This window comes from Odontesthes bonariensis, chromosome 3 (genome assembly GCF_027942865.1).
Source record: "Odontesthes bonariensis isolate fOdoBon6 chromosome 3, fOdoBon6.hap1, whole genome shotgun sequence".
Taxonomy (NCBI): domain Eukaryota; kingdom Metazoa; phylum Chordata; class Actinopteri; order Atheriniformes; family Atherinopsidae; genus Odontesthes; species Odontesthes bonariensis.
Window position 1 is genome coordinate 7438677 of NC_134508.1, and position 21379 is coordinate 7460055.

The 21379-nt window shown below is 42.5% G+C and overlaps 1 protein-coding gene across 1 annotated transcript; it reads right to left on the reverse strand.

The window, feature by feature from the left end:
- Positions 1–726: 726 nt before the first annotated feature.
- On the reverse strand, positions 727–21126 carry ywhaba (tyrosine 3-monooxygenase/tryptophan 5-monooxygenase activation protein, beta polypeptide a). Its single transcript, XM_075460172.1, has 7 exons — positions 21036–21126; positions 15591–15751; positions 14350–14490; positions 9368–9491; positions 8000–8163; positions 7658–7753; positions 727–3646 (listed from the first exon to the last, which is right to left on the reverse strand). The coding sequence occupies exons 2-7, from the start codon at positions 15741–15743 to the stop codon at positions 3590–3592; spliced, it is 735 nt and encodes a 244-aa protein (XP_075316287.1). The 5' UTR covers positions 15744–15751; positions 21036–21126; the 3' UTR covers positions 727–3589.
- Positions 21127–21379: the final 253 nt, after the last annotated feature.

The window sequence follows — 21379 nt, forward strand, 5'->3', positions numbered from 1 at the left end:
AGGCAGCATACATTAAGTTTGGCTTTACAGCCGTACAGGAAAATGGCGTCCTCTGTCTGGAGACCCTCTCAAATGAGTGTTCAAAACCTTCCAAACTTTAGCCTCACTTGATACAAAAACATCCGGCAGACTTCTTCAGACGTAAAGAGCATTTAGTCCGGCTGCATTCACACGGCGAGCTGCTGTCCATGAAGAAAAGAAAGAAAATACCTTCTAAAAGTTGATGTTTCTGTACATATTTTGTCTGTGGTTTGCAGAGGGGGTCCCCGGCCAGAAGCTAATACTGTTTGGGGGGCCTTGGCATGGAAAAGTTTGTGAACCCCTGTTTTAGGTCACCTGATCAGTCCCAAAAAACACGCTTTTATGGATGCTGCACGAGCTGCTGATAGGTTTGAACATTGAGGGGAAATTTAAGAATCATTTTCTCAAAAAAGGCAACAAAGACTTTCAGACTCGTTCCTATTGGTTGCCTGTAAAAAAAAAAAAAAAAGAAGAATTTGCATCTCGTTGGATTTGAATGAAACATTAAAACACAACTGCAGCCTTTCCGTTATCTGGAGTTATTTTTGCATATTAGTCCCGAGTCTCACCGTCCCAGCCGGGTTTTATGAGCACACCCAGTTTCTTTCTTTTGAACTCTCCCACAGCAGACACCCCCACCCCCCCGCGGCTCCATCATAAAGTCAGAAAACAGGCCAGTGGTGGGAATAAACAGAGCAGGGCTGATTCGGAACTGATAAAACCTTTATTTCACTTTAAATTGTCTTTTACATTTGTCCTGTTTATAACATGTAAGGTGAAACTAGAGTTGGAGTTTTTTTTTAAAAGACATACACAAATCTAGTATTACGTCAATAACCAGGGTGGGGGGGGAGGGGTACTGAAAGGGTGTTTTTTTTTGTTTTTTTGTTCTTTTTTTAAGCCATTTTCTTCATTTTTCTTTTAATTGGTGTCCTTAAGCTAACTCTAAAAGTTTTCACAACCACGTGCGCGCTAAGCAATAAAATCATCACAGAAGCAAACTTTTTTTTTGTTGATATTTTTGGGTTGTATTTTTTTTTTTTGCCTTTTTTTATTTTAAGCAGAATACTGGTCAGTAAAAACAAAATGATTTCAGATACCAGATATACAGACAGGCTCGGTGCCACATTCACTACTGCATGGGATCATTTTTTTCCTTACAAAGCGTAGAATAACTGACTTTTTTCGTTCAGCTAAAGAGGGAAAAAGGGCGGCAGGGAGGATTTTTGTTTAGTTTTTTAACCTTTTTTCTTTTTTTTTTAAACCGTCAGTGCATGAAAATATTTGTCCCCCCAGCAAAAGAGCAACAAAAAGAGACATGACTTTCTTACATCTACAGAGTGGAATGTCGTGGTGCTTTATGACAAGGTTATTGTGACACTGAGTGGAAGAAAAAGTACTTTTCGGGGGGGGGAAGAAAAATCTGGGGTTCCGCTCTTTGTACCCACACGTGGAGGCCGATTTTTATTTTGTTACCCGATTATAAAGAAGGTCAAAATATCAGATGTGGAAATGAGCTGGAAAATGTACCGTTACCCTCTTATAGTGTTTTTTTGGTGCAGCTGGAAGGAAAATCTTAAAAAAAGTTGCCTCAACATGCAGGCACGTTGAGCATTGCGATCCGAACTGCAGGTTCTCACTTCCTCGACTGGCTGATCGGCTGCAGTTCGACTCCTTCGATGCACCAAAGATAACACCGCTGCATCCATTACACACTCTGCAGTTTGCTTTAGAGGAAAAACACACCCACGCTAACCCCTTCTTGTAGATATGAAAACTAAAGAGCAGATCTGGAGCTGAGATATTTGAAAGCAGCGTTTGGTGATTCTCTTAAAACCGTTTTGGCGAAGCTGGAAAGATTTTCAGGATCCAAACCTGGCAACCCCCCCGTTTACTGGAAGTGTGAGGACGGCAAGTTTCAGCGTCGACCCGACGAGTGTACGTGTCCTCACTCATGCTGCAGCAGATTTAAATGGCAATAACTGAAAGCATGCATTCCTGCAGCTTCAGACGTGACTAAACTTGTCTGTTTAAATAAAAATAAAAAAATTAAAAAAAAGGCAGGAAAGGGCAACAATGAGGGAAGAGAGGGAGGGCAAACCAAAAAAAGAACTACCAAAAGTCAAAAAACAGCAGCTGACTGTAACGGCTTCAAGGTTTTATCTGCAAGCAGGTGTTAACGAACAACATCGACAAACCGTTCTGTTCTCCAAAAACACAGATTTTACAGTTAAGCTCTAAAAATGTTTTACAATTTTACAGTTTTCCAAAAAACCAGAAAGAAAACGTTTGATTTCGTTATACAAACACACACACACACACACACACACCCTCCCCGGAGAGAAAGAAAAGAAAATAATAATCAACCTCCCCCACATAATTAAAAAAAACAAAACAAAAACAAGCGAAGGAAGAGGGGCGTGTGGTCGGGTGGGGGGGGGCAGTGGTGCTGATGCTGGGGGGGGGTCGGGGGAAGCAGGCGGAAGAAAAAAAAAAAAAAAAACGTCTACAGTCGACTCAGACGTGAAGATGGAATGTTTGGGTTTCGTTTCGTTAAATTTTCCAAATCAGTCGTTGGTGGTTTCCGTTATTTATCTCCAAAACTGGAAATATGTAGAAAGGTGAAAACAGGTGAAGCAGCGGGTCCCGGTGTCGGGTTACACAGCAGGTGAAACGCTTCCGTTTTTCTTTTTTTACATTTGTCAGTGTCACAATACAGCCTTGTAGGAGGACCCTTCTGTATAAACCTCAGCAGAATGGCACTGCTGTTCAATCACAGCCCCCCCCCCCACACACCCACCAACCCACCCAAACCCCTCCCAGCTCGTCTTGTTTGTCGTCTGTGGAGGAAAAACTAAGCATCACAGTGTTTGTTGAAAATAAACGGACAGTTTAATAACCTTTTTGTTTTGTTTAAAGTGGAATAAAACCAGCCATTTTTTGCCAGTACACTAAGAAAAAGCCAAAAAGAGAAGGAATGGACAACTATATAAATGCATTAACTCACTAGAAAGAGAGGGGGGGGGGGGGGGGGAGGAGGAGGATGAGAGACCGTACTGAGATGTTAGGGAGGGAGGGGGAGGGTTAAATAAGGAGGGTAAAACAAAAAAACTAAAAAAAAACAACAAAAAAAGAGGATGTGGGCTCTAAGAGATGTTAATTTATTTTGTGGTTTTGGATAAAAAACCCTCCCTGCGTGCTATAAGACTAAACTGGCCAGTGGTTTTAGTCTGCTGGCCTGCATTGGAGTGCCTTGATGGAGGGAGGGAGGGTGGGTGGATGGTTGGGGAAGGAGGATGGAGTAATGGTGGGGTGATGGAGCAGTTTCAGAAACCCTCCCCCCCCTCTTGTTGTTTTTTTTCCTTTAATATTCGTTTGTGAAGGTCAGGTACTATTCATGCTGTTGGTTATACAGAAGGGAAGTCGGGAGGCTGGGCTTGAAAAAGTGGGACGAGAGAATGAACGGGCTGTTTATGTGTACGAAGAGAGGAGGAGGAGGAGGAGAAGAAAGAGGAGGAGATAAAAGGAGGAGGAAGAGTGTGGGATGGGTTAACAGTGAAGTGCGCCTCTAGTTCTCTCCATCGCCGGTTTCACCCTCGTCTCCCTGGTTTTCTGATGTCCACAGCTGCAGAGAAACAGAGAGAAACGGGCTTCAGCCACCAAAGGAAAACACTTTCTCTCAACCTGCTATGAAGAAAACGTTGAAAACATACATTTAAATGTTTATTTTATAACATTTTGTTTACGTTTCGCACAAATTTACCAAAAAAAGTTAGCATTCCAACGCGCCATGCCGAGCTCCGTCTATCGTTGGAAAGCTCTGAGTCTCCTATGCCACCCAAATAACGGCGCTTCCTTTCTATCAGTAACCAATCGGGAATGTCTAAAGGTGGATTTATAGCTAATGATAAAATCTCATTGGCTGCTAACGTGATTGGCTCAGACGCATCACGTGGTGGACTCTGACGCTCCGAAAATGCCCCATGATGTCGCAACTTTCAAAGAAAAGAAAGCAACAATTGCGCTTTGCAAGACGCAATAAAATAAATCTATTAGATCAGCTGATGAAGCAACGGAAGCAGCACGTCTGAGCGTAAACTGTCGCTAGGAAACCGAGGGGCGTTAACGACAGCGGCTGCTCACACGTCTCAATGAATTGATATGCCATCTTTTATTGTATTGTATTCTTTATTAATAAGATTATTTTATTCAATATTAGTATTACTAAGGGCCTGAGCATTTATTATGTTTCTGAGCAATTGTTTCTAATACAAATGTATTAAATTCCCCTATTTAAATCCTTAAATGCCGTTTTCTCAAAATCAGTTTTTTGTATTTTTTCCAGGATCAATATCTCAGCCTATGGAGCACCTACTGACACCAAACTTTCCAGTTATACACTTAGCAGTATGCTGAAGATATTTACAGAAGGATTTGTTGATAAATCATTCCTGGCCTGATTTATGTGACATAATAAAAAAAAAAAAAAGGCAAAAAAAAAGATGGTTTTTAGGCTATGGACAGTATATTTTGATTTCCTAGGAAATGAAAGCAGATATCCTGAAATCCTTCTGTAATTTTCTTTTCATTTTGTGTTTACATATGATAAAGCCAGGTGCAAAATGAATAAATAATTTTGCACCCGGCTTTTATCACATGTTCAGATCTAGCTTCTGGAAATATACGCAAATTTGTGCATATTTAATGAGATAATGTCTTATTTGCATCAATAAACATTCAAATTTCTAAAACTTGTAACACATTTTTTTTCATACTTGTATAAGTAATCAACTGAGGAAGTTTCATGGTGATATCTATTATTTTAAAATATTACCCTATTCCCTGATAGGGGACATTTTTCCCCACTCGGGCTGCACTTCCTCCTCTTATTTCACACGGGAAATAGTGACACTCATCATATTTGGTCCAGTTGTGCATTTTTGACTATTTTTTCGAATTTCAAACACACGTCATATACGAGGCAATTTTTCATTGTGTAGAAAAAAAAATTCTTAATTTCTGAAAAGGGACAATTTTTTTCCCCTTTTAAAACAACCTAAAAACATTAATTTTTTTTCATAAATCTTTTATTCCACTTCAGTTCTGATCATAACTAAGTTTTCAATTATTTAAAAAAAAAAAAATTAACCCTTTAGATGCCAATTTGAACTTTTTAGCCCAAATTTTAAGCCTTTAGGTGCCAGTATTTTCAAAATATTGAATGCAAAGAGGAATTATTGAGAAGGGATAATTATGGTCTGGGATATGTCAATGATTAGCAACAACATTGATTTTTAATTTTTTTGTTATGCCTGATTTAAAAAAAAAAAAAAAAAAAAAAACTCCTTATTTCTGAAAAGGAACATTTTTATCCCCTTCTAAAATGATCCCAAAAATACCATATGTTAATATTTTTTTCCACTTTTTTCCCAGAAATCTTTTCTTCTACTTCAGTTCTGATAATAACCAAGTTTTCAATTATTTTTAAAAAAAATTAACCCTTTAAATACTAGTGTATATGCGGTAAACACCAATTTTTGTTAAAAAAAAAAAACAAACAAAAAAAAACCCCACAAAAACTGCTGTATTTTCAATGTATGCAATGCAAAGTGAAATATTCTATGGGGGGTTATTAGGTCTGGGATATGTCATGGATGAGCTACAACATCAGTTTTTAAAGCTTTTTAGTTTTTCTGCAATGGCTGCTGTTCAAAGCACAAAGTTCACAAAGAAATGCTAAAAATGCTGCTGCTCCGGCTGTCAGAGCACAGCTTCGCATTAGTGTGAGAGGCCGTTTGTGTTGAAAGACGTTAATGAGCTCCAACTCTTCTGCTGTGGAATTCCTTCAGCAACTCACTGCTTTTTAAGTCTCGCACCTCACTTTTTCCAGATCAAAAATGAGCATCTCCACCTTAATCTTATTATCGACACTAAACCTGAAGCACATATGACAGAAGCTCAACAGCAGCAGAACCAAGAGGACTAAATATTAATGATTCTTTCATGGATCTGATCACCAAAGTACGCTCCAGATTAGCTGGGCCACTGCTTTATTTAAACTGGCTTTGCATGTATGAATTGGACCAATTTGGAATAGAATGTATTGGATCTTTGAAGAGCCCAGAAATGCCATCTGTTGTCATTTGGCACTTTATAAATAAAACCGAATTGAATTAGAAAGATTTAAAAGTTGAACAGTGAGGAGCATCGTGGCTCCCGTGTGTGGAAGATAAATCACAGAACATTTATGAGTCTTTGGTCCACACTGGAAACAGACCAGAATCCACCTTTTGTCCGTTTGTTTGTTGGGCACCGAGGTTCAGATGTGGCACCGTTCACACCAATGGAGCCACATGTGAACACCCAACAGGTTTCTGCTCGTCGATGACTGCAGTTAATCAGTTATTTGAAGTAAAACCGAATTTAAACCAAGTAAAACTGGAGGTAATGTGTTCCCTTTGGTTGGAGCAGCACCTGCTCCACCAACAACTGACGGATGCATCGGTTTAACTCCGGCTTTGACTCCGGGGTGTGCGTACCATCTCTCAATGAGCAGTCTGATTGGCTACTTCTCATCCATGTCTGAGCACTATTCAGGCCACTGGAACCGTTACAAAACACACATTTAGATGTGGTTCAGTTCTTAGATCCAACCACTGAGTGCAGATCAGAGATGGACACAACCATTGAGACTCTGGCTCAAAACACTCCAATTTGGTCACCTTGGTTTGTGATGTTAACCAAACAAGCGTTGACCATCTATTTGGTGGGGTGGGGTGGGGGGGGGACTCGTCAGTTATAAGGTAGTCCTGCCTTAAAAGCAGGTCCAGCTTTGTGCTCCATTTTACTTTAACCAGACTTCAAACTAGTGACCGAAACCATAATTGTGTTCGAAACCGCATACTGCATACTTCCATACTGCACACTTCATACTCATACATCAGACAGTATGCAGAGCGTTTACCCACAATGCATTTTGCTCCTGCCCAAGCCAAAATCAGCCGGCCTGAAGCTGATTTCTCTTAAGCTCTAAACTCTGTAAACTTTAGCAACATTTGAAACATTTTCAGGTGAGAAAGTAGTCGTTTAGATCCCCAACGTGTTGAAAACCTGACAAAACACCGGCTATTTACAATTTTGTTCTCAAGAATTCGGCGCTACTAAAGCTAGCCGCAGTGAGCAACGCACTTCCGGTTATTTTCACAAAATAAAATACCCGTTGCCTTTTATCACAGGGAAAGCCATTACGATACAATTGGTGCTTTTGTTTTGAAAACAGGAAGTGAACCTACCCTCGTTGTAGCTAGCTTGAAACTGCCGTTTTGACAGGAAATGACGATCAGCGACGTCAAGTTACGTTGCATCTTGGGTAGTTTGAGTATGAGTAGTAACCTCATGATGCATACCCAACATTTCAGAGAATCTAGTATGCATCCGGGAACTTCTCGCATACTCAAACTCGCATACTAACTCATAAAGTTAGTATGAGTAGTAGGAGAAGTATGCGGTTTCGAACACAGCCCATTAACTTTAACAGATCAAGAGTCCGATCAGGTTAATGGACTTTAAGGCCTTTCTTTCCGCGGTGGCTTCCCTTCTATGATCATTTCCCCCGTGTGTTAGAGCGGATACTCACAGTAAGGTTGTCCCTTAGTAGCTGCATGATCAGCGTGCTGTCTTTGTATGAGTCCTCGTTCAAGGTGTCGAGCTCGGCGATCGCCTCGTCGAAAGCCTGCGGGAGAAGATTTGTGATGAAGTACCAAGTTTCCTTTGATGTTCCTGAGTTTTAACAGCAGCGTTTGGGGTTATATTTCTGTTCATTTAATGAACCCGTTTCAGTTTACGCTCGTCTCGTGTACGAGCGGCAGGAGCATCTTGGAACACAAACTTTTTAAAAGTGGGACGCCGTTCTTCAGACGTGCCAGAAACATTCAAACCGTTTGTTTTCAGTGAGGAAACCAGGAGGTCGAGCACCCACCTGCTTGGCCAGAGAGCAGGCCTGCTCGGGCGAGTTGAGGATTTCATAGTAGAAGACGGAGAAGTTGAGGGCCAGGCCAAGCCGGATGGGGTGTGTTGGCTGCATGTCCTTCTTGCTGATGTCGAAGGCGTCCTGGTAGGCCTGCTGAGAGTTCTCCACCGTGTCTTTACAACACAAACAACCAGCAGTCAGTTTTATTTTTGCTGCCGAGCGGGATCCTGAGCAGCTGCCTCGGTGACACAACTAAAATAAACAGACTTCCTCCACCAGCCTGCGGCGAACATGGCGCTCCCACAGCAGCGCAACTTTTTCACGTGTGGAAACAAAGCACCCCCAGTTTTTGAGAGTTGGAAATAAATCCTAATCGCCTCTGTGGGAGACGTGTGACAGCGACGTGCTGACATGCTGCCAAAAGTTTCAACACCAGCAAACTCTACACCAGAGGCCGCAAATGTTTGAGGAAAACCATCGGTCAAAATACGCAAGGAGTCCATTTCAGGCTGGATTACAGAGATGGATTACAGTCCTCTTACTAACCTAACACGCATAAAACCTCCCGTCCAATTAACCCTTCACTCAGGACAACTAATCAAAGATGGCGGCCACACGGAGAGAGTCCATTTATAGCTTCCTGTAAAAGGGAGGCGCCGTCTTATCGTCATGACATTCAGATGATTGATAACCTTGGTAACAAATACTGTGGGTTTCCGTCTCTTAGCAACAGTCTGAACGAGTCTGTCGCGCCTTTATCTGCAGTTTAAGCAAAAGGATATAAATAGAGGACAAAATAACGGTGATCAAATGACATCTTGTTGGGTCAATTATGTCATTTCCACAGGACGGTTCGGACGACTCTTCGTTTCAGGTCTCATTAACGCTCCTAACGATGACAGGACAGCTGATAAGGTTAATGAGGCCAAAGACTTCGTGTTTACAGGACAGAGCACGGAAAAATGCTTTTTATTAACACACATCTGCAGGGATGACGAGCTTTGGTTCTCCAATCGTTTCTCAGCGTGCGCTCCATTAATAATGGAAAATGCTGTGTAGAAGCTTCTGGAAGAGCGGCACATTCTCAGTGGTCGTCTTATTCCAATTTAATTACACAGCCTCGGTTATTTTTGGAAAAAAAAGAACTAGTTCCAGGGTATTCTCCTCATTTACATGTCAAGCATTACCAGTAAAAAATTAAAAGCATAAAACGGTTTAACTGGTTCCTGAAATCTGTTCTTTTTGCTGGTTACACTGCCATAGTTTGGTGGAAACATTGAGGGAAGAATCCTCCTTTTAATCAAACTTTAACACGTCAACCGACATCAATAATTCAATTGACCGAATATTTCTCATGGCTCAAAGCCTAATACTCACCCTTCTTCGAGTCCCCGGAGGCCACCTCTGACAGATATCTGAAGTAGTCTCCTTTCATTTTGAGGTAGAACACCTTGCTCTCCGCCTGAGATGCGTTGGGAATGAGGAATTTGTCGAGCAGGTTCTGAAACAGACAGACGACCGGCAGCTTTTACAAACAGAAACGTGGTGCTGGTTTTTGTAGTGGGACAGAGACAGACGGTGGGAAGCTGGAAAATATATCGGAAAATATGTCGTAATTTCCGGTTTTCGGCTGATCAAACTGACCCGAGCAAAACAGCTAAAAGCTAGCAAGACTCAGGAAGAAAACACGTCACTGATTTGGACTTTGTGCCAGGACGACCCAAAACGCGCTGTTTGTAAAGTAAGCCGCGGACGATCAACGCCTAAGACATTTGGAAAAACAAACTTAATACGCCACTTGGAAAAGAAGCACCTAGGTTTGTTTAGCAAATATGAGGAAAAAATAAATCTGCTCAGGAGGCACTGTTGAAACTCTCACTCCATTTCTTATTTGTTATGTTTTATTCTTGAAAAAAAAGGGGGGTTATGATAGCATATAGCCTACCACTAGTTGTGGTTTTAATTGCAGTTATATAAGCAAAATGTTGTCTGGCAGAAGGGTACTTGTATTAGATTTGGGAAAGGGTACTCAAGCCAAACAAATATAGTGTCTATTATATGATTATAATTATTTCTTAGATAGAAAATCGGTATTGGAAAAAACGGTTTTGGCAGGTCAGACCTCCTTAAAAACCGGAAATCGGTATCGGCCAAGAATTTTGCAATCGGTGCATCTCTAGGAAACATCATTCTGCAGGCTTTAAATACTGCAGGGGAGGAAGAAAAAAAAAGGGTAATAAATCCTGTGATGAGCAACGATGGGGTTCGGTGGCGTTTGAGCCCCCGCTGCTACCAACACGTCAGCTCAGACTGAACCGAACACCTTAAAGCTACCTGCGGTGCGTTTCTACATGCTTTGGTTCATATGAATGTATAAAACGTTGATTAGAAATAGGAAGGTTATTTAATTTATTTGATTGAATTCATGTTTATTTTTAATAGAATTTTGTAACATTTTGTTAGAAAGCCACTGTTTATATTACCGTCGCTTTAAGAAAACAGGTTTTTTGGAGACAGTTGAGGCTTAATTAAGGACTGAGCGACACAGTTTTCTAACCGCGGTGCCTTTTTGGATGAGAAACTTTGATTTGGAATACTTCTGTAACAAGATATCTTGGAAAACTTTGGAATAAATACATGGTGTTCATCTTTTACACCGGAGTCCTGTGGACGTTTCTTGTTTTCCGTTCAGTCAAGGTACAGGAGAATCGGGTTTAAAGCTTCAGCGCCCACACTACTCGACAGAACTTTTACGTTGCGGTTCTGAATCTGTTTCTGTAGCATCCCGTGAACACAACAGGCTGGTTCTATGTGCTGCCTAAACGGATCGATAAGGAATAAAGAGCTTTCACAGTTGCACATCCTGCCTGCTCCCAGCCACCTGATTCATGTGCTGTTTGGAGCGTTTGTTCAGTTTGCCGATGGGGTGTCACTAACTTCCAAGCATGCGTGTCATTCTTGTTCCTTCGCCCATGTTGTCCTCATCTGAAGTTTAAAGAAGGGTTTTATCCAGGTCATGTGATCCACTCTGACCTCACCCTGGAGCATCTCCTCACTGAGACCAGCTTTGTTTCAGTGATTACGTTTAGGCCTCTCAGCCTTGGAGAAGTCGGTTTTAATCTGCTGACACCGCTAACAAAGTGGAGAACGTTGTGCAGACATCTACAGAGGAAATGTTTTTTTTAAAGTTCAGCCGTGCGCTCATTTTTCTGCCAACGTTACCTTCGAGATGCGTCTGTGTTTTGACTGCTTCCTTAATCTGTGAGCACATGTGATTCAGAGCCCAAACATTTCACGAGGATGACGCCATCGAGTTATTTTATCACATTTTAGTTTGGGGGAAGTTTATTAGGGGATTTTTCACACCATTTTGGCTTGAGATCTCCTAAAATAACTTGTGTAAATCGATGGTGGAGATCTTTATCTGGTCAGTTTCTCCTTTTTGTCACTGGATATTTTTTTCATCTTTTGGTGGACGTAGAATAGCGGAGATCTGAGCCGGGCCCTTTGGACTTCAGCTGAAGAACACAAAAACAAGGGTCTCATCTACTTTCTGATGAACTCTTAAAATTTGACATCTTAAAAGTCGCACTTTAAAGCATATTTGTGGTAACTGTTTGTAATGAAATCTCTTGAAACTTGCTGGTGGGGCTGCCTTCAATGTACCTCACAGGTGGGATGTCAGAACTCACATCGATCCAGGCCTAAAGAAAAGCTCGACAGAGCAGCTTACATTCACCGTGCAAACGAGCTTTCGCGTTACAGACAAGGAAACAACTTCTCGTGGACTTTTCTTTGACGTTTTCTTGGTCTGAGATTAAAAAGTTTCCAATGAAAGCTGCAGTATTTTCATAAAGTCACAGAACAAAGCTATGAATCAGAGTCCAAGTGTCATTTACCATTAGTTCTGCAGTGGTCTCAGTCTAAAAGCACAAAAACACTCACACATAATCCATCAGCATCTGCTGCTGCGGAGCAGTTTAAAAGTAGTCCCTCCTGCTCTTATTGGCTGGTGACGTGAAGGCTGATAAATACACCAACGCACACTCCTACCGGGTCTTAAAGTACTTTTACACGGGTCCATATGCAGAACATGCAGCTCAGTACGCTTTTACACACTATGTGACCTTCATATTTCACATTTGGGTCAAAATGAAATAGGTTTTGCTACCGGTGGTGTCCGCTCGGCTCTGTGACACTCGTCAGTCGTGTGGATGCTTCAAAGCCTTCTCCTTCCACACCTCCAGCTGCTGCTTCTTTAAGGACAGCATGCCTCCACCCATCCTCTCCTCCCTTCATTCCTGCAGCACCACATCACCGCAGAGGCTTCACAACGGTTTGACCTTGAGGATATTATTAGAAGTCTGCTCATGCGCTGAAATGTTTTTTTTTTAGTCTAGTTTGACCTTGAGCGATTTGTGCTCTACCCTAATCTGGACCTGACGGTTGGGGGGTGGGGGTGGCTGCTCGCGAGGCTAAATGGCGCTCGTGGAGTTAACGATTTAAAAATTACAGAGCGTGCGCCTACAAGCGAAACGTTTTACGAGCGTTGCTTTGAGCATCGGCCACGCTTGAAGAGCAGAGCAGGACTTTTAGTCGAGTCTGGCTCGAGTCTTTCACATCACAGCAGGATCGGGACAACTGCTCCGGTTTATTCGATGCTTTTAAGAGAGACTAAACTAAAAAACTGCCGTCAGCGTCTCATGCTTCGTCAGTGCTTTTAGATTAAAGCGGCACGTGTCAGTCAGGTTTTGTCACTTATTTAAAGGTTTATTCCAAAGGAATTCACACGATGAGATTCAGATGTTTTCAGGTTAGAGACCGGGGTGTTTGCAGATATTACAGCGCAGGTTGTTCCAGGTAAACACCGACATAGGGCTGTCGCGGTGAGGGAATTCCCACCGCGGTGACTCATAGCCACTCAACAGCGCGGTATGCGGTGATATCGCATTTTTGTTCATTAGGCTACTTTCCACGACATGCAATGTTAGATGAAAATCGAGCGCATAATCCGGCTTTTTTCCCAGCGATTCTGACATTTCACTTTGCTTTGCCTGTCATTTACTCGCTCACAGACCAACATAGCGGAGATCAAGCAGCGCATACCCCAGTTCTGTTGCCAGTGCCAGATGGCAAATATCAACATTGTTGCAGACCTGGGCACGTTTCGTTTAGTAATGACGGAGAAAAACGAAGCAGATCAGGGCAGCAGTTGAGCTCACGTGTCCGTGATACAGTTTTTTTTAACAGACTGCCGCCGACCAACCAACCCCGGCACATTTTTTAAACTTTTTTTTTTTTTTTTTTTTTTTTTAATAGTTTCACCTACACAGTTTTGTTGAAACGATCAGGTATTTCCCAACAGCAAATGTGCACACCAAGCTGTGGTTCTGTGGAAGCTAGTTTATTGTTGATATTAGACGTCGCATTTACAACGTTAAACATGGATAATAAGGGAAGATTCAAAGCCATAAAGTGTCCGGACTAGGCAGAGGAGTAAAGCCGAGATAAAGGTAGGCCACTGCATTTTATTTTAACTTCTATTGCTACGACACTGAGTAGGCATATTCTTGTAATATCAGCTGCTGAGGGAGAATGAGACCACAACGAGTAGTATGAAGACGTGTGTGCGTGTGTGGTGCCTATATGCAAAGATGACGACAGAAACGCGGCACCTCGCTGTGTTAATGTGTTTCTCCTGCCTTGAGGGGAATACACAATGTATCATTATTACTGTGCTGGCTTTAAAAAGTATCAGTTCTGTCAGTCGCTTTGTATCTACTGTGCAGTCTTAAAAACTCGTTCAGTTTCTCGAGTTGTTCTGCGCGTGCAAGCTTGCGTGCGGTGGGCGGTGGTGGCGGTGGCCTGGACACGCACCGCGGAGGTCCTCTCAGCACCGCGGTGATTGCATTTTGCGGTTATCGCGACAGCCCTACACCGACACACGTTTTCATTTCTACATATTCAGCCCACTCTCCGCCTTGGGACACACACACACTAAGCTATAAGCCATTTCATGACTGTGACCCCCCCCCCACCAGTCGTGCACTATTTTGTCTCTCCACCAAGTAAATACAGAATGTGGAGTGAAGAAGTGGGACAGCGAGGCAAAAGAACTGAGAAGAAAATTAAAGCTTTGTTTGATAGCCCTTTCAACAGCTGCCAGCAACATTATTATCGTCTCCACAAGCACCATGTGATGACTTCTTTCCTCAGCCAGGAGGCATCAGAACACCACCTCTGCCTGCTTTATGCTTTCTGCTCCACCCCTCCCGTTTCTCACACCCATCTCGTCCTTTCTAAGCCTCCCGTTCACACCCGCTCTCTGTCTGCCCGCTCTTTCCCATTCGTGTCCGTACCAACACGTCGTGGCAGATTTCTTGGAGTTCAGCCTCGATCTTCACGCGGTAATCGCGGGCCATCTGCTGTTTCTTCTCGTTCCCCTCCGTCTTCTGCTCGATGCTGGAGATGACGCGCCAGGATGAGCGGCGGGCCCCCACCTAATCAGGAGAAAAGTGGCATTAAAAGACTAAACACACACGAGGTTGGGGAAAAACAAAGCAAGAGTGAGTTAAAGCCGACGTTGAGCAGCATACTTTCACGTAAAATATGCTTTCTTGTCATTTGATGAAGCTGAAACGCAACAGAGTGACTTCTAATATCCTCCGAGTTGCAGCCGGCACTGCTGGCAGGCTTTAAAAAAGATCTCCGTGATAAACAGCAGCGCTGCAGGAGAACTCGCTGCTCCAACAACATCTGCGCTTCAAAGTTTGACGGGAAAACAAAAATCCAAACAAGATGGCGCACCATCAGATAAGATGCAACTTATGGTCAAATAATGCGGATCGCAGCTTCTAACAGGGGCCCATAAATGTGAAAGAGAAAAAATAAATATATAGAATTCTAGTGATGGACCGCAGGCGAGAAGCATAACATCTTTCTGACTTCCAGAGATCCCTGCCCGTTTCAGAACCATAAGGAGTAGATGCTCACGTTCCTCGAATAACATTTATTGTGACAACAAACACCAACTCCTTTCACAACAGGACTGCGGCGCCTTCACTCTGCTGCTCGTTTTTCTGTTTAAGTTAAAGAGACAGAATGGGGGAGGTCATCAAAAAGCCAAATTAACATCAGCACTTAAACCCTGCCTCTTTGGCCGGTGGGAAGGACTAAAGGCACCGTTACAGCGTGTGAAACGGGCTGGAGACCAGTAACGAGAACAAAGATTTCTCACTCGGCGTGGATATGACGCAGAGCTGTCTCGTTGAATTAAACCGCCGTTTTCTTTAACGAGGAGATTAAACGGTCGGTTTAGCTTGTGAATTTTGTTGTAGGAGATAAAATGTGACAGCATTACCGATGTTTGAGATTTTTATCTGCACATAAAAAAAAAGGGGATGGTCGATGGATTTTAATAACTAATCTAATACAAACACAAACAGAGTAAAGTATAAACATCAAATTTAAAGTTTTTGTCCTCCATTTCATTCACATTCAGCCCAACTGAAAGTCATCTGAGCTCTACTTTGTGCAGTGAACCAGTTGGTTGCACCTCAAGCCTCTATAGATTAAACAGGTAATCTGCCGGGTGCCATACCACGTTCTTATAGGCGACGGAGAGCAGGTTGCGCTCCTCGTTGCTGAGCTCCAGGCCCTGCTCCGTCACGGCCTTCATGGCAGCCGCCATGTCGTCGTAGCGCTCGGCCTGCTCTGCCAGCTTGGCTTTCTGCACCAGGTCGTTCTTATCCATCTTTTAGGCTGCAAGACAAACACAAGCAGACGGAGAAAACAGTTAGAGTTAGCACCCAGGAAACAATTAAATAACACGCGAGCAAAATGATGCAGGGACAACGAGAATGACAGAAAAGTGTGACAAATAGAGGTGCTGAAATCTCAAGGGCGCATAGCATAAGTAGGGCACACTGAGGAAGCAAAAAGGACGCAGGGAAAGCTGGAGCGCCGGGCTTGTGGGTAACACTTTTTAAAAGACTGAAGCATGTGTTGCTCTGTGATCAAACCACTTGTCCCGCTTTGGCAAAAGCTAATCGATAAACACGGTTAATGTGACGTCACAAGCAAAGAAATTTAAAAAAAAAGTGCATATAAAGTGCAACACCACTGCATAAATGTCAAAAAGCTCAATTCCAGTGAAGCGTCTGCTCCCCATGATTTCATCCCCTGAAGGCTCTCTGCTCTCCAGATGCATCTGTGGGTCTAAATAGGCCACAGCCTCGCCTCATCAACACATCGCACTATCAAAGCTCAACACAACGAGGAAACTTGCAGCGTCGACATTGTTCATCTGTAGAATCTCTAAAGAATAAATGACCAAACATACCAGAAACTAGCTTTAGTCTCTGCTGCAGCCCTGATTAATCTCCAGGCGAGATCTTTAGCTTCAAAAACCCCTCCTCTGAGTTTCAGCATCCTCGAAGCTTACCTGACCTCTGACCTCCCTGTGGAAGCAGGGGGCGAGAAGGGCGTTTCCCTTTGGTAAAAAAAAAAAAGAAGTATAAGCTCCGATAATAAGTAGAAAAAGCAGTGTGATCATTACACTTTTTTCTGTTCGTCTCACCAGCGTTTTTTCAGTAAAAGCTATTTAAATATTTAGAATTTCTGCCAAGAAATTTTGGTGCCAAATTTAATCCCAGTGACTGGAATGTTTTCAAATGTGCACGATATGCCATTTAACGTAGCTTAAAGGTTACAAATGCTGACAGAATATCAATAAACCATTGTGGAAAGCGTGTCTATGTGTCAGATACCCCACGGTGAGAGTGAAAAATGAAAATCGGCTTGAAAAAAAGAATGTGGGATCTCCTCAGTGACTGTGGGTCCGGTCACATCCATTTCTGAACCAAAAAAACAAAACAACCTGTAAAGTTTTGTGAATGTATCCTGTGTAGCCGTTACGCAATTAGGGCTGACAGCACCTGCCCAAAGTGCTCAAAACTGCCTTTTGTGGTAGTTCCTGTTCCACTACAGTCCTGATAGCACACACAACGTTACCAGCTTCACAATCACGGCTGGTAAATATGGAACCAACTCAGAAGAAACAAACTTATAACACGTTTAAAAGAAGATTATATGTTGATCTTGCCATCAGCAACAAATCTAACTTTCAGTAGACACACCTTTGGCTCCCTAACATTCTCAGAAATATCCTCTCCAACATGCTTGAGGACAATTTACTTGCTGCTGCCACACATTAGTCCGGCCACTTATGGACACTCAATTATTTCCATGGAATTCCTGTGTGTGGATTTGACTGTTTGGCTCGTATCACTTGAAAATAAATCTTACTTTAATGCTTGAATTGAACATAATAACTCAAAAATCCACACTTTTTTTATTGTCAAGTCAGCAATCCTCCCACCGGTTAGACGAGGTATTGTATCATTTTTACTTCCGCAGCTTCGGCTTGTTTCATCTTCGCCAAATCTGAAGTCGGGGCTGTTGCAACTGGAAAAGCACCTGACAATAGCTGCTGTGAACACTGTGTGTTCTGTCTCAGCAAACGGAAGTAGAAACACCTTAAAAGGTGTTGCAGGCCTCCCTCACTAGGTCTACACCCATATGAAAGTGATTTTTTTTTTGTGTGGTGATGTACCGTCTCCATTTTTCACAGCTACCTCATTGCAAAAGAGTTTTTCAATCATTTAATTTAGCTCAACACCATCAATTTTCAGTGAATTGTTCATCACATTTACACTAGATTTTTAGCTGAAACCTTTTTTTTGGTAATGGTGATCTTAAAAGTAACATAAGCTGTCACTATTTCCTTAAAAAGTTTATTCAGGGGCACCACAAGTCAAAGCATGTAGCTAAATGTGTGCCTTTTTACCAGGGTTCCTCCCATATGATAAGTCAGCCCAACGAGTGGAGGGAAAGTAAAGAAGCTTTGGCTTTTTCTATCAAGTCAGACAAAGTAGGCTAGTTTTGTTAGGAAGCCAGAAACAACCAATCCCCAACGAGCATACTGCGACGCCACTGGAGACGGGGTGTCACTCAATGCGTCTCCAGCCTGCACCATCAGGGATGCCTCGTTTTTATTTAACATTTCTCATCTCAAAGAAAACGCCATACTGAAGACAGACTGGGAAAAATAACTGAAATCTGCATTTCACAACTCTTGTTCCAGCCTTAACGAAATGTCCCTTTTAATTAAGAATTGACATATAGGCAGAAAACAAATGCTGTCAAAGTATATTCATTTGCCAAAATGAGTCATTTACGTCTCAGCTTTTATAAGCCAACGTTTCTGTAAACGTATACATGCATAACCCAAGTTTTTGGATTATTGCATCAATACGGCAACCGTGTTGTGAAGTCTCATTATCTGGTCAACAGTAGCTCAGTATTTTCCAGAGTAAAGCAGATGTATACCCTACGAAATATACTCAATAAGTAGGAAAATGTCTAAGTTTTCTAAATAGACCCATTTTCAGGAAGTTTACAAATTGCATTACATCACAAGTGTCACCAGCTCTGCAACACACTCGGATAAGCAAAAGAAATGTAACCAGGTTTAATTAATTCAAAGTGTTGCGCAAATCATAGTGTTGCTGAATTTATGGGTGTGTTGGGAAACTCAAGGTTAAGTGTGAAGGAAAGGTATTAGCTACTGCAGATGTCACACCTAAGTGGAAAGACAAAGCTATTCTGAAAACTTTGTCATTTGCAGAGCAACTCTTATGCACTTCCTCTGGTTCTGCAGGGTAATTAATAGCCTCTCAGCCTGGAGTGTACCAACATCACATATCGGGTGCTGATTCAAGGGCTAAAAAGTAAAAATCAATTATGCGCTCATATTGAGCGCAGTTCCATTACTTAAAAAAAAAAAAAAAAAGACAAAAACGATGAGACCATTAAGCCATGAGGTCATTAGAAATGCAAAAAACCCATTCTGCCCATTATCAGGACACCCATTCAGAAAAAAAGGAAACTCTGGATTCACCAGAGTTGTGCTGAAGTTAACACAAGAAATCTGCTCTGTACAGTCAAATCTCAACCATCAGCATCAAAACATGGTCACAGACATATCTGCCATAGGATCATATAAAAAGGTGACAATAAGCGATTTTATCTTAAAAATACATGTTTTTTTATCCTTGTAGATTTGTTTGATTGAAATGCGTTCAAACAAATAAAAATACTGATATGCATTCATTTTAATGATTAATTGGATTAATCAATTTCACAAGAAAATTTACAGAATTAAGACAAATGTCAATGTCTCAAAGGAACACTTATTTGCCAATGATAAATCAGCCAAATAAAACTCCAATTCATTCAGTGTTTTACATAAAACAAAAAAAAAAAAACAGGGCACGTGGAACATACTTTCTTTCCTCCTGAGCTGACTGAGACAAAATGATTATAATCAACTGGAAAATTTCTGCAACATTAATTCCGAAAACTTTGACTTCCTTCTACATATTTAAACATTTTAAAACGAGGGAACAGTCCCCTCCTAAATTTAATAGACCAGACTTGTAATTAAATAAATAAAAATGAAGGACAGGTGAGCCATTGCTGATCAGGACCACCTGCCAATTGCAAGACTGCGTTATTGTAATAAAGTGTTAGAGCGAGGCGTTTAACCAAAAAATTAATAAATAAATAAATTATAGGTTGGCTTTCACCGTCAGCGGCGTTACCTTCAACCAGATAAATATTTATTTTTGCAAAGTGGGACAATAAATCCATCGATTTAACCACAAAACAAGCAGTTTGTCAGAGCAGTCATATTGCGGTGGTACGACATTATCATCGTGACGTTAGCATTTAGCATTTAGTATAAAATGCCGCTCCAGCGGCTAATGTCGGGTTAGTTAGACGCCATTAACGACCCGCGCTTCGGTTAAAATTGATCCAGCTTGGCTCCGATGATCAGATACAATCATCTGGCACGCCACTATCACACTCTACACGTGCAAAGGCTTGTTATCCAACCACCTGGCTAACTGTTGAGGTTAACAGGCTTATTTGCACCGCAGGGAGAAAAAAAGAAAAAAAAAAAAAAAAAAAAAATGGGGGCCACCATGTTCAACGGCAAGACAGAACTACACCCAACGGCTTCCACTGCATTCGCCAACATTTTGACACAAACGTATAAGAACAGCCACCGAGTCAAGAACATTTAGGCTGTGTCGTTGAAGTCGGCTCGCTAACAGCTACGCCCTCCTTGTCGCATTCCCCTGCGGAATTTTAAGATGGAGAGATAGATTACCGCCAGCTAGCTTTCACGGTTAGCTTAGCTGCTAGCAGGACCTGACCCAGTTCAGTCTGCATGGCGATGTGCCGACACCCAACCGACGGCCGAATTACCCAGCTTGGATGATAAAGTACATATTGTGTGTCGAACATGTGCCCAGTTGGATAAATTACATCGAAAGAAAATGTTTTCTTTATAATGAAAATCGTGTTTGAGGGGGGGGGGAAGCTCTCGGGAAATATGGAGGGTGTGTTAGCTTCCATATCGTTTCACTGCGCCATGACGGAGCTCAGTTGAGACCTTGTACAATCGCGCTGCAATCTCTTCCGTCTACTAAGCGAATAATGATGCTAAATGTGTTAGCTTGATGCGATATAGCCAGCAGCTGAGTGCTCCGTCTTTACGTTAGGAACCGTGCCGTGTACTTAGCACTGACTGCTAAAACGTCCGGGCTGCTATCACGACGGCCGAGGCTCGGCCGCTGCTAAGCTGTCAAAATGGCCAAACTTGGGTAGAGCTTCTCCCTCCCCTCACGGCGCAACGCGCATCCATCGACCGGACTCTGTGCCTTCAAATAGGACGCTTGACTGGCATATTAACGACTCAATTAGCGCATGCAACCTCAATGCAGGTGTTTTGCGGACTATTTCTCTTTATCTGGCCACATTCTCGGCCTAAATCCTCGCACCCAACCCCAAACCACAATAGGCACCTTCCGCCACTAAGGCAGACAGCCAGACTACCGCTCGGACCACAATTCACCCCCAAAGACTATGTTTAACCTCTATATATGGCAATAATCGATTGATATGCAAGTTAACTCACATTTAGAGCGTACTAGGGATCCCGATTTTATTCTCTGAACGATGGGAGTTTCTCAAGCCGTCCTCCGCTCGCTGCTCAGGGTATTCAGGGCAGTACCACTTCCGCCTGCTCTGACACTTCCGCTTCCTCTAAACCCCACCCCTCCCCCCGCCAGTATCCACGGCAACCACGCCAGGGGGTTTCCTAAGCATCTTGCGAGGGGCTTTGACGTCAGGAGGACCATGGCAACCGCTACGGGATGACGTACGCTGGTTACCGTGGCAACTGTCTCCATGAGGCACTGCTGTCGTATCTAAGTTCACCATCGTGTCAGCTGATGCAGTTTCGTGTGGGTTACACTGGTA